Below are 14,300 nucleotides of genomic sequence, written 5' to 3'. Positions count from 1 at the left end.
CCTAGTTATCTCAAGGCTATGCTATTCGCCTGCAGTCATTAGCTTACTCCTGGGTATAGAGCGAAGAGAAATTCACATGACATCAGATCGAAGAGATCTGATCGAATCTCGAGGTTAGTCTATCCATATGCAGTCATCAGGGACCTGAGGATAAGATCATTTTAGGAACAAAACATTGTCTGTCTATTATTATTTATTTTTCCCAAATTACAAACTCACATATTTTGGTTCTTTACCCACGACGGACAGACCTCAATCAACACGTTGCAAGTTGCAAGTCAATGGGACCTTAAGTTAGCATGTTTGAAATGTCATGCTCAAATCATCTCATTTCATTTAAATGTAGTAATCGAGTCTCTTGAGAGAATTTGAGATGATTCAGGCATGAAATGTCAAATATGCTAACTTACGGTCCATTGACTTTGCATTGGGGGTTTGTCTAAACATGCTAACAATTGCATGTTAGCTACATGCAAACTAACAAAACGAAAATAAGATAAACAGAACCAAAGTATGGATTGAAGTCTCATTTCAGGGTAAGGATGTTTACATATGGGATTTTGTAATTTGGGTGGACTATCCCTTTAAGATGTTCTGTACCATCTCCCAAGGGGGCATGCTGTATATAGGCTACTGTACAGTATATGATTGCAGTGTGCTGCATATAGGCTAACTGTACTTCAATGTATTACAGTCATCACTCTCCCAGTTCCAGAGTCGGTCGCAGCTGGTTTGTTTGGTGCTACGTGGCTCCCAGCACGTGCAGGATGCCGGCCAACACAGCATCAAAGAGCCTTATTGTCAGATAAAACAACTTTCCCTGTCCTGTGGCGCTTAGTAAGGGGCCTCCTGATGTTTATCTGTAGCTTACCTCTAAATCCCGCAACTTTATTAGACTGCATTAATGCGGGTGAGTAGCTGAAGGGAAAGAAGAATAGCATACGAAACAATTTTTTTCGATTTTGGTTTAATTAGAACTCCCGACATGTTTTATGGGTTGTAATGGCTTATGAATTCAAAAGCTTCTTTCCTTCAGTGAGGTGATTCTGACATAGTCTTTGTGAAACACGGCGGCACACAGTGAGAGATGGTCAAATCTTGGGTTACATGTAGATAATTCACTGTGACAGAGGTACTGTATGCCAAGGGAGGCTGGTGGAGGGAGACTGGATCATAAATGTCTAATGTCTGGTAGGCTACTTACAAATGACCCTGTTGACTCCAAGGGAGGCTGGTGGAGGCAGAAATCGGAGGACGGGCTCATTGTAATACATAGAATGAGGTGAGGAATGGTAACATGGTGTGTTTGATGCCATTCCTCATTTTGTTCCATGCATTACAATGACCCTGTCCTCCGATTTCTACCTCCACCAGCCTCCCCTCCACCAGCCTCTCCGGCCTATTCTATTCCCATCACAAAGCACTGTAGACTCAGCTAAATTAAGATAACCCAAGTCTCCACTCTCGCCTGAGGACGTGACTTCGATCACGCCGTGATGAGAAACGCACAGAAAACAATACTTTGTTGGACCTATCACTTACAGAGAAGAATGAGCTGAAGACGAGTTAGAGGTTTTGAACAGGAAGACTAAAGGCTTCTGGAGTAATTACAGGTTTGCGGCGGAGAACAGATGATTACCATCAAATTGGCCTGAAACCTAGCCCAAGAACCACCCGTATTTTAAGTGTCTGTCACGTTGGCTACTGTTGGAATGTTAGCCCAGCGCTAAGTCACGGTCAGAGAGATTATAGTGGAATTTGTTTTCTTTTGTCCATTAAAAATATAAATATATATAAATAGCAAGTGAGATCTCGTCAAAGGGTTATTTTCATTTTGAGGACATCTGCATGGACTTGGAAGGGGAAATCTAACTGAAAACATGAATTATCATAATTAGACATGACAGACTGCAAACAGGCGAGGTGAGGCAGACCAACTGACAATATCCACCAACTGCCAAATGTTCTGTTAAACAATATCCTCTCGTTCTGTGTGTAAACCTGTTACATAACAATTATGCTTAAAGCTATAGCAGAATAAAGCCAATAAACCCTGGCTACAGCAAATGTTCCTCACTCCGTTTGGTCCCAGAGAAGAAGAGGACAAAATAATGTGACGACGCTCTCTCCATTGTCAAGATTATACTGCCCCCTATTGTCTCTCCTCTCTTTAGCATTTGAATTCAACAACAGTTGCACTGTTATCTACAGTACATGTCGACTATACACCTTCTGTCCATCTGAATCAACTCTAGTCGAGTCTTGAGGTATGACACAGTTTGTCAAGTCAGATTTTTTATTATAGAAACAAAACAAAAAAAAGAAACTAAACAGAAAATGAAGGAGATACAGATGGAAAATATCATGGGGCTAGAATGGTCTCCATAGCACCCAATATATTACTATACAATTCTACTCTGACTACGCTATGTACAAGTCAGCCACAGATGTATGCATGAGAACAGAAGAAGAGAGTATACCGTGAAGAAGTGATGAATAGAAAAAGAGAAGATAAGATTACGGAGTGTCCTCTACAGACATCACCTGATACCTAATCAATAACTAATCAATAACAGTTATTATAACCACCCTTTCAGCGTTCACACACACATACACACGACCACTGCACAGTATGCGTTCCCATACTCGAACAAAAAAAGGATAAACACAGGCTCACTTCAGCAAAGGCATCTGGGAGATTGAGTTTAGTGGTTTCCTTACAATCCCGCTCCCTCTCTCCTTCCCTCCCTCCCTCCCACCCTCCCTCCAACCCTCCCTCTCCCTCCCTCCCTCTATTCTTCCCTCCCTCCCTCCATGCTTGGCAGATTGTATTGCACAACAGGGCATCCAGAACAAGTCCCACACACACACTCCCAGTTTAACCACTTCCACCCCAATGAGATCCCAGTGCTCCAAGGAATGTCAGAGACACACACACACACACACTCACACACACGCGCTCACGCACACTCACACACCACCCACACACACACACACACCCACACACACACACACACACACGTACAGTACATACGCAGGCAGACACGCACGCCGTTAACATAAGCATGAGATACAGTACAGATGAACAACGGAAAACATGTACAATGTTAATAACATAAACATAAACAATGGCAACAAAATAAATGTTGAATTCAGTCTCAAGATCTTTGATCTCAGCCTAGTTGATGCATGTTCACACACTCAAATATTGTGGTAACAGAGGATGCACAAAATCCTAAATGAACATTAAAAAGGGCAAACGGGCATAAGATGATGAAATACCAAAAGTAAAATGTGCTTTAAACAAGGTTACACAAACATAATGATGCCGCCGTCTCCCCGTCTCCCCCCACGGGCATGTGCCTTCTAAACAAGAGATCTCACCAGAGAAAAACAAAAATCTCTCAACAATACATCTCAAAACCACAACGTTTTAGCCTTCAATTCTATCTTACTAGGCTGCACAGCTTGTGGTAACTGCAGGAGGACAGTGGTTTCCATTGCTCTTTGTCGTCGTCATCATCATCATCGTCATCATCATCGTCATCATCATCAGTCCATTGTGGCAAGGGTTCTACCTATCCTAGCTACATTATGACAGTAGTTGTGCTTCAGCCCATTTAGAAGGCCTTATCCAAACTGACCTATACAACATTCATAATCAAAAAAATAATAATAATCACACACACACAAAACATCATGATAGTCATAACTAACTCCAGTGTGGGGTTAATAAGCAACACGGCTACACGAGGCACAACAAGGGGACGACAACCAAAGCAGCAGTGCTTTACACAGGACACACACACACACGCACACACACACACACACACACACACACACGCACACACACACACACACACACACACACGCACACACACACACACACACACACACACACACACACACACACACACACACACACACACACACACAGACAGACAAAAGCATTTGTCCAGTTGTTTGTTGATTTACTATAATAAAAAAAAAAGGGAAAATAACGTTTTCTTTGGTACCGCGTGAAAACGAAGTGAAAATACCACACATATAAAAGGTCTGAAGGACAGGATTCAGTTTACATGACACCAACCGCTAAGAGACACAAATGTTAAGAGCTTTTTTTTTTATCTCGCATTCGCAAAGTCTGTCACCAAAGAGAAAATGAGTCTAATCCATGTTTTTCAGAAGAAGAAAAAAGAAGGTCCAACGTTTCTTGAAGTTTATCATCCCTCAATCCGCCCTTTCGCTTTTCTCAGAGTGACAATGTTGTTGCAGCTTTCCTCTGGCTCTCGCTGTCTGTCTGTCTGTCTGTCTCTCTGTCTGTCTGTCTGTTCGATCACAGGGTTTTAGAGTGGATCATTCCAGAACCCCCGCACCCCTCCCCCACACCCACCCCAATCCTCAGTACAGCCAGATGGTTCAGTCCAGGTTCAGAGTTCAGAGTTCACAGGGCGACGTGTGGTCGTAAAGCCTGGAACAGCCCCTCGAAGGTGGGCCGGTCGGAGATGTCGCGCCCCCAGCAGAGCATCATCAGCTCAAACAGAGAGGGTGGACAGAGAGGAGGGGCGAAGAGGAAGATCTGGGGAAGGAGAACGAGATTCTGATTAAGCTCGGATCATAAGTGGTAGTTTAACACTAGAACAGCCGTGCCTTTTTTACCTACTATAAGAGCCGCCTCGCATCTTTACAACGCTCAAGCTGCTATTTACACACAACGAACACTAGTTGGCCGCTTGTAAATTATAGCCTTTATTTATGTAAACCAGCTCCTTCCCTTCTTGTGATTTTTTTTCTAAAAGTGTTTTTTTTTTCCCTTTCCTAACACCAGGGGAGCCACCCCTCCTAAATTTCGTTGTTTGGTACCTGTACTGTAGCAATGACAATAAAGTCCATTCATTCATTCATTCATTCATTACATCCTGATGTGATTTTGAAAATGTACTCGATCAAATTTCAGGACCCTCCTTTCATGACTTTTCCTAGATATGTGCGTTCTACCACCCAGTATCCTCATATTTTCAAAATCACATCAGGATAAGCTAATATAAAACTATTTTGCAGTTTTTCTGTGTAGGAAGCAGGCTAATTTACAAGTGGTCGTTGTGTGTAAATAGCAGCTTGAACATTGTAAAGAGGGGGTTTAACCCCCAAGGCGGCTCTTTTAGTAGGTAAAAAAGGAGGCACGTCTGTTCTAGTGTTAACGGGCATCTATCTTTGTGTGAATATTATGAGGCTCAGGTGAATATGAAACCCTGGTCAGGTGACCTTACCTGTCTGCCCTGGTTTCGGAAGAACTCGCCAGTGTTTTCGATGACCTGTTCGTCTGAGAGGAGGCTGTAGGGCTGCTCCTTACACAGGGTGAAGATCTCCCACAGGGTCACCCCGAACGCCCACACGTCACTGGCCGTGGTGAACTTACCCTGGGGGGACATGGTAAGGTGTTAGGGCCGCGCTTATGCACACACACACACGCATTGCTTATGCACACACACATACGCATTGCGCGCATGCACACACACACACACACACACACACACACACACACACACACACAGGCAGTCAATCAGGGACACACACACACACACACACACACACATAACACACACACTCCCTCTCCTCGTCCTACTCGTCCTCCTCCCGCTCTCCCCTAGCCCATACCCACTAGTAGGATACTCTCTCGACCCTAGCCCATACCCACTAGTAGGATACTCTCTCGACCCTAGCCCATACCCACTAGTAGGATACTCTCTCGACCCTAGTCCATAGGCTCTCCCAGGCCACCGAACCCCCCCCCTCCACAGGTCAGACACACACACACACACACACACACACACACACACACTCCTTCTCTTCTCTGTTGCCCATTATTCTTGTTGTTTTTTCATCTATTGTATGATTTTATGTCATGAGGACTACGGATGGAAATGGCATATTTACTGTCACCATACTTTGTATAAGTGACTGTTCATTAATGTACACTGTCCTGACTAAATAAAGATCTATCTATCTATCTATCTCCCCCCCCAGTCCCACCACACCCACCAGTAAGATGCTCTCCCAGGTCCCCCCCGCCCCCCCTCACACCCCCTCTCTCCCCCCTCCCCTCAGCCCCACCACACCCACCAGTAGGATGCTCTCCCAGGTCCCCTCCGCCCCCCCCCCCCCCCCAGCCCCACCACACCCACCAGTAGGATGCTCTCCCAGGTCCCCCCCTCTCCCCCCCAGCCCCACCACACCCACCAGTAGGATGCTCTCCCAGGCCATCCAGCGTATGGGCAGCACGGCGCGCCCCTGGATCCTGTAGTAGTCGCTGCTGTACAGGTTGCGGCTCATGCCGAAGTCGGCGATCTTGATGGTGAGCCGGCGGTCCAGCAGGCAGTTGCGCGTGGCCAGGTCCCTGTGGACGAAGTTCAGGGAGGCCAGGTAGGCCATCCCCGACGAGATCTGGACCGACATGTGGAGGAGGTCGGACAGACTGGGAGGGAGGGGGAGGAAGGGGGGGAGGGGGGGGTGAGGGAGAGAAGGGGGGAGAGAGAGAGAGAGAAAACAACTGAATGAGTAGGGGTAGTTAGTACAATAGGTGTGTGTTCTCACCTGACAGAGGGAATGTTGTATAGGTGTGTGTGTGTGTGTGTGTGTGTGTGTGTGTGTGTGTGCGTGTGGAGGTATGGGTAGGGGTAGTTAGTATGACAGGTGTGTGTTCCTACCTGACAGAGGGGATGTTGTTGGTGTGTGTGTGTGTGTGTGTGTGTGTGTGTGTGTGTGTGTGTGTGTGCGTGTGCGTGTGGAGGTATGGGTAGGGATAGTTAGTATGACAGGTGTGTGTTCCTACCTGACAGAGGGGATGTTGTTGGCGTAGGTGAGCGTGCTCTCGATCTCCCTCTGGGACAGGAACATGTTGAGGTCTCCGTTCTCCATGTACTCCGTCACCATGCACAGAGGGTCGGAGCTCACACACACACACAGCAGCTGGATGATGTTGGGGTCGTTCAGACGCGACATGATCTTGATCTCCTTCAGGAAGTCGTTCCTGAGGGGGGCGTAGAGGAAGTCGAACACAGGTGAGGTGGAGGTAGAACAGAATATCAAGTCCTGTTTGGAGGTAGAAGTAGAATAACACAGAATGGCCGACTGCAATGCCAATGTCGAATGAACCCGAACCCAAGACTTTGACTCAGTGTGTAGATTAATGTAATAAAAGCAATTCTGATCTGAGGTATGGTTTGAGGTAGAACTGAACAGGCGAAAAGGTGGGAAGGTCCAAGTGGGGTTACATGGTCTGAATTCCTCATTACTATGGGACACCTGGACCCAGATTAAGCCTAATCCTAGACTACAAAGCATCGTCAATGGAGATTTTCCCTCAGAAGTATGATTTAGTCCAGGGCTAAGATTAATCTGTGTCCAGTACATGACCTCTAAAGGCTATCAGGTGTGGTATCCCAGACACAGATTAAGCGCAGCCCTGGACTACATCCCACCCTCTATGGAGCCTGTCATGGCGTTGATAACATGACAAGCAGTTGGTGAAACCGGGAACAAGTCGGCAACCAATCAAAACATTTTCTGACTTTTATTCAGAAAAATGTAAATACATTTCAACGTTGTTGAAAATCAATGACACACTCGCCAAGTCAAGCCAAAACATTGCAACGCAATGGATTCGGTGAGTAATCCCCTCTCTCACTCTACACTGACTAGGTCGTAGTGGGGATTACTCACCGAATCACAGTGCGTTGCAGTATTGTAACAGTGAGTAACGACCGGCCTACCTGGCGTTGTTGGTGGCGTCTGCCCGCAGCTGCTTCACCGCCACCAGGACGGGGCGGCCGTCCCTGTCAGGGAGGGGGGAGCCCTCCCCCAGGAACTCTGGGAGACCCTCCGCCTCACACAGGTGCACCTGGAAAACGAGGTTGAAGGGGGGAGGGGAAAGGAGGGAAGGGTCATTTCATGATGAACCCCAGCTAGAAGGAATCTTCACATCTGTTTTGATATCCCGTTGTGTCCTGGCCTCTGCTAGCTGGTGAAAGCGGCAACGAGTCGGCAAACCGACCAAACGTTCTGACTTTTATTCTGAAAATGTTTAATTCATTTTGATTGGTTGCCGACTTGTTCCTGCTTTCACCAGCTGCTGTCACAGATGAAAGCTACCCTGGGTATGAGTGTTCTATGACCATTCAGAGAAATGGTGGTGGACATTAACATGCTGTACTGCATAATATAGTATAGGAATATCATATATAATATGTAGCTATATATAGGAATATAGTGTATATCAAAATATCTGTAGCTGTTTGCCCAATATGGTATGGAGCTGACCTGGCTTCAAACAGCATTTAAATACAAACAGCATTTCTGATACTTCTCTGTGCTTGATTGAGTTTGCCTGGCACAACAAGAGCCTAAAATATACTAACTCCGCCTCCACTCTGTCACTCCAGGCAGGCCCAAACAAACGCTCGAAAGTATTTGACAAACATTCAATTCAAACGCTATTCCGACCCCCGGGCGTGGCACGGAGGCCTCCCTCGCCTCCCCTCGCCTCCCTCACCTCCCCAAACTGGCCCTCTCCCAGCTTCTCCCGGAACAGCAGCCTGTGGCGGGGGAACTCTGCCACGGAGATGTCCTTGCGCGTGAGCGAGTCGACGGTGATGGCGGGCACGGCGTACATGTTGCTGCCTGTGACGCCCTGCAGGCTGACGATGTCCGTCTCCGCGTAGTGGGGGGCGGAGCTCTGGAAACACTGGTGGGGAGTACACTGGGTCACGTCCGGCTCCGCATAACCCCCCCCACACGCTGGGGAGGAGGAGAGGAGAGGGGGAGAGGAGGAGAGGAGAGGAGAGAGAGAGAGGAGAGGAGCAGGAGGAGAGAGAGAGAGGAAAGGGGGAGGAGAGAGAGAGAGGAGAGGAGAGGAGCAGGAGGAGAGAGAGAGAGGAAAGGGGGAGGAGAGAGAGAGAGAGTGAAGAGAGGGAGAGGAGGAGAGAGAGAGAGGAAAGGGGGAGGAGAGAGAGAGTGAGGAGAGGAGGAGAGAGAGGCAGGGAGGAAGAAGGGAGAAATACAGAAAGACAGACAAAATATGTTAACATCCTGATAAAGAGAAATGTAAATGATGACACAATATTCATTAAACCAAAAATGAACATGATTGGACAAATCCAAGTCACTGGTAGGTCCAGATAGGAAGTCAGTTTGCTTGACAGAAACAGAAGCTATACAGCATCGGACGCCACATAAAAACAGTTTTAGAGTTTTAATGCTAGAGAAAAAACAAACACAGATCTGATATGAAATCCTGGACAGAACATGCAAGTTCAGACACGTGCAAGACGAGAACACGAAGAGAAACAACCATACATCATCGGTGGAAAAGGCCCCCCCCTTTTTCATAAAACGAAAAATATAATATTATTATTAATCCAAAGAACCACACCTTTCATCTCTTACCACACACGGGTCGTTGTGCCATGTGACGAGAGGTCAGGAGGAGGTCATAGAGAGGGTTGCTGAGGCTGAGCGCTAAAGGACAGAGGAAGAGAAGGAGGAAGAGGAAGAGGAGGAGGAGGAGGAGGAGGAGGAGGGGACAGGAGGGCTAGAAGATAGGTCAGCATGCAGACAGCATTCACAAGCACAGTGCAGGGTCATAGTCAAAAGGATGGTTTGTAAGCAGTAAGTGAAACATTGCGTGGTGAGAAAGTTGAGATAGAACGATAGTGTGCAAGATACAGTCAAAGGTTAGAGGGGAAAATAGCTAGAAAACCAGTTTCATTCAGTAGGGAGAGGGGTGAGAGGAGAGAAAAGTTTAAGTTGAACAGATAGATAGATATGTCTATAGATAGATACAGTAGATAGATGGATAGATAGATGGATAGATAGACAAATAGATGACAGATAGATAGATCGATCGATAGATAAATAGATCGATAGAAAGATACTTTATACCCTTAAAAGAGGTATTGTCCAGATGGTAGTGTGACCAACAAGGGTTCAATACCAGGTTGTCTACGTACTGTACATGCTACTGTGTTAGCCCGCTGAGCTAAACCACAGGCTTTAGGCATAGGCTCAGGGAGCTAATGCTAGTCTTCAAATCTCAGACAGGGTTGTTCATTACGAGAGCTCACGGTTCACTACACTATTACCTCAGAAGTTTGTTGAAGGGGGTGTCTAGGGGGGGTGTAGGGACTAACAGTGGATCTGGTTTGGCTGGGAGGAGGTGTCTAGGGGGTGTCTAGGGGGCTGTGAGGAGGTGTGTGTGTGGTACCTGAGGCCTCTGCGCTCTGGGACAGCTCCGGCAGTTTGTTCCGGTAGGCGGCCGGGTCCTGGTACTGGGGGTCCAGCAGGAACACCCTCTCGTAGGGGGGGTCCATCTGGGCCACCCGGGGGGGCACAGGGGGGGTCTGGAGGATGATGGTGTCACTGGTGGAGGACAGACGCACCGTCACCTCCTCCTCTAGGATACGCCGTGGAGCCTGGTCGGGAGGGGGGGTACAGTGTTATTTTGTCCTTTTGTATCATTTTACTTGGATATGTGACAGGGTCTGATGAAAAGGTCCCCAAGTAGGGCAACGTCATTTTTCAGTTTGTTCCAGATTATGAGGGTTGATAAAGCGTAGATTGTAAGCAAATGATGTGTCATACATGGAAATCTGAAACAAGTTGAAGAAGTTATGCATATTTGAATGTTAATACCCCCGAATCAACATACCAAGAAATTCGGCCTCAAAGTATTCACAGCCACTTTTCACAGGTAGGTAATGGGTGGGAACAATAGCTGGTTAACTCCACCCCAACCACTCCCTCAAGACAACCACTCCCCCATTACACTACCTGTCATTATCTACCTGTCATCTGTCAGTGGGGTTGTCAGCTAACCCTCAGGAGACCTATGGGCCGCTTTGTTTTAAAAAATAAAATCAATTCATGGTACTGTATTTCTTTCTTTAAAACCTTCAAAAATGCATCACCAGTGTGATACCGATAGATAGGAACTTATAGAGAATAATGATGACGCACCCCAAAAAATTGTACGTGCGCGTAAAATGCCTGTGTGGGCCGCAAATACTTTTGAGTGTGCCTCGAGTCCAAAAAGGTTGGGAACCGCTGCTCAAGAGTGCCAACAAGGGGTGACTTTATTCAACAAAAATGTAAAAAAAAAAAATACAATTACAATGTTTAGTTTCGGAGACAGTCATCAAAGTATTGTTGTAAGGTAAATACCACACAAAACACTTGGCTCTAGGTGGTGGTTGGAACGTTTCCCGCCAAATTCCTTCGCAATTGGAACATTCCTTGGCAGTTGGTGAAGTAACACGACCCTTCTAGTTCGCTGCGCTGCCACACAGAGGTGTCAAGACAACATTTTGGTTCCCTGAGACAGAGAGAGAGTCGCCTACCTTCTCCAGCACCTTGCAGACGTACTGGCACCACAGGATGAGGAAGATGATCACCACCAGAAGGAGGATGATGGTCACCAGGCAGCCAATCAGGATAGGCGTGTTGCCGTCGTCAGGCTGGTCTTTGGCGACGGCTGCTATGGGGAAGGAGTTACAGGGTTAGAAAGGGAATGTAGTTTTCATTGAATACATTTGAATGTAGGTTAGTAACTTTTTATGGTTTATGTATTTCAGTAAAAGGGTGGGACATAACAGAACAAAGTTACTGTAGAAGTGTGAGAGATGAGAGGTCAAAGGTGAGGGGGTTACCAGTGGTGTAGGTCATGGGAGTGGGACTCTCGTCCTTCAGCGAGGGGGAGTTAACCACAGGAGTCACCTGAGTAGGTATTACGGTGTCTGCTGTGGGACAAAAAAGGTAGAAATGTTTTACCTTCACCAGTGTACACATATATACCGGTAATACTATCTAGGTCATTGCACAGCACATACAAAATACTTACATAAAAATGTGGAATGCATGATGTATGTGACAATAAAGTTGAATCCAATCTAGTCTAAGTATGTAATACATAAGTTATTGGTATACCATGTGTGTTCTATAAAAATGTTTATATAGTGTGTCTACTACAATTGCCCCCTTGGGGAAAATAACATTTTCATAATCTCTAGAAATATTGACTATTTTATTTTTTATTACAAGTATTGACGTATTCTAACCACATGATAATGCGTCACAGCTGTAGACCAGAGGAGGCTGGCGGAGGTAGAAATCGGAGGACGGGCTCATTGTGAGGAATGTAACATAAGGAGGAAAGGCATTTGATACCGTTCCTAATTCCGTTCCATCTATTCCAATGAGCCCGTCCTCCGATTTCTACCTCCACCAGCCTCCACTGGTGTAGACTCTCGCTAAAAATCACAACATATACTCAGAGACACACACTTGGCAACCCAGCCTTTTCTGCTGCTGCACCCATGCCGGGGAACACTCTTCCACCAGCCATCCGATGCTCTGATACTCTCAACACGTTCAAGACCAGACTCAAGACCCATCTGTTCAGACCTGCCTTCCTACAGCATGGCATGGGTCATGAGTAACACTATTAACACTAACCCTAACCCTTCCTACAGCATGGCACGGGTCCTGAGTAACACTATTAACCCTTCCTACAGCATGGCATGGGTCCTGAGTAACACTACTCCCTATAGTTATAGCCTGAGCTCTTCCACCATCTTTGATCTTGACAACGATTTTATCTTTTTGTATTTTTTATTATCTTTATGTATACCAGTGTCATGTGCAGGGGGGTGTACTTGTACATCAAGCCGCCTCACGCTACGGAAACAGGAGAAACAGAGGCTCCTGCCCTGAGGGCTGTTAGGCTCGAGAACCGTCGGTTCTCAAGGCTACTTACCTTTTTTTTGTATAGTGTCCTTGAGTCTGTGAAAGGCGCTTTTAAATTCAATCTATTGTGATGTTTTTTTATCAAAGTTCAACGTCAGTTGCCTGAAGAAGGTCTATGACCGAAAGCTTGCAATAAACAAATGGTTTTTTGCACAGTGTTTGAGTGTGCGGATGCTGTTATTTTGCACTCTATGGATACTCTTCAGTTCCAGCACCTCAGCAAAATCTGATCACGGATGAGCGGTGGTATTTTCACTATCAAAGTTCTAGGGCCGGTTTCACAGACAAGGCTTAAGCCTAGTCCTGGACTAAATCACACTTTCAATGTAAAATCTCCATTGAAGATGCTTTTTAGTCCAGGATTAGGCTTAAGCCTTGTCTGTGAAACCGGCCCCTACTAGTGTTCTAGTTCTCTGTTCGAACACCAAATGGGGGATAAAGAAAAATAAATGTTTATTTACTTATTTTGAAGTCAATTGTATACCTTGTATCTGTCATTTGTATATTCTTATACCCAGTGATGTGAATAACTGCGTTAAAATAAACGGCGTTACTAACGGCGTTACTTTTTTCAGTAACGGGTAATCTAATTGATTACTATTTCCATCGTTGCAACGCCGTTACCGTTACTGGTAATTCAATGCGGCGCGTTACTAGTTACTACTGAAGCTTCTCATTGTCATCCGACCTCAGTCACAGCTGCAAAGGTGTTCTTTGTTTGTTTGTTGGGGAGGGGAGGGGCGAGACAACCGCGCAAGTGATCATGATTGGCTATGGTAGAGAACATTTCATGGTAAGCCAATCATAGTTCAGTGTTGTGCGGATGTTTCTACACACAAACCAGACCCACGCACAGCACCACACACACACTCAAACTATCAGAGAGATACACGCAGCAATGGCGAGTCCCGAGTGTTCTGAGGTGAACGTGGCGTTTTCACGGTGGAAGTACAGGCACTATTTCAACCTCATTGAGGTAAAATGTAAAAACGTACATGTGATGTGTACTTTATGTCCCGGGGCTAAATGTTTGTCCACGTCCGTTGTAAGCAACTCTAACCTAATGAAGTATGTCTACCAGTTGTGGTCTGTTGAAGTGCACTAAATATGAAAAGTTCCCTGCTGAAACCTGCTCAGAAAAAAAATCCAAATTATTTTCTTCCTGATAGGGACACTTTGGTCCCCTAGATGGCACATTTATCTTCTAATCTGGCAGTGGGTAAGCTTTTTTTTGGCTGACTGACCTTAACTTGTCAGCTCTTCTACACCACGGCTAGCCCGCTGCACCGTGGTAAAAAGTAACGCAATAGTTACTTTCCCTAATAACTAGTTACTTTTATAATGAAGTAATTCAGTTACTAACTCAGTTACTTTTTGGGATAAGTAACTAGTAACTATAACTAATTACTTTTTTAAAGTAACGTGCCCAACACTGCTTATACCTGACTTATAGGCTTCTATTCTCCAATAATAATTTTTAAAAATCACAATAAAAAAGTTCA

At 45.8% G+C, this 14,300-nt stretch overlaps 1 protein-coding gene across 1 annotated transcript in view; it reads right to left on the bottom strand.

Moving 5' to 3' along the window:
* Window positions 1-4,444: 4,444 nt before the first annotated feature.
* ddr2l (discoidin domain receptor family, member 2, like) overlaps window positions 4,445-14,300 on the bottom strand; it is a gene marked incomplete at its 3' end in the record, with an annotated part of 30,752 nt that continues 20,896 nt past the window's right edge. Inside the window, exons 9-17 of the mRNA XM_080530898.1 lie at window positions 11,703-11,792; window positions 11,394-11,530; window positions 10,262-10,469; window positions 8,552-8,796; window positions 7,773-7,900; window positions 6,833-7,030; window positions 6,241-6,475; window positions 5,271-5,420; window positions 4,445-4,579 (exon numbers count right to left, since the gene is read on the bottom strand). Of these exons, the coding sequence (XP_080387024.1) occupies window positions 4,445-4,579; window positions 5,271-5,420; window positions 6,241-6,475; window positions 6,833-7,030; window positions 7,773-7,900; window positions 8,552-8,796; window positions 10,262-10,469; window positions 11,394-11,530; window positions 11,703-11,792 (1,526 nt within the window). The remainder of the gene's footprint in view (window positions 4,580-5,270; window positions 5,421-6,240; window positions 6,476-6,832; window positions 7,031-7,772; window positions 7,901-8,551; window positions 8,797-10,261; window positions 10,470-11,393; window positions 11,531-11,702; window positions 11,793-14,300) is intronic.

The sequence above is a fragment of the Nansenia antarctica genome (assembly GCF_963989245.1).
Source record: "Nansenia antarctica genome assembly, chromosome: 5".
Taxonomy (NCBI): domain Eukaryota; kingdom Metazoa; phylum Chordata; class Actinopteri; order Argentiniformes; family Microstomatidae; genus Nansenia; species Nansenia antarctica.
The sequence above is the reverse complement of the archived record's forward strand: the minus strand, read 5'-3'. Positions and strand labels throughout refer to the sequence as shown.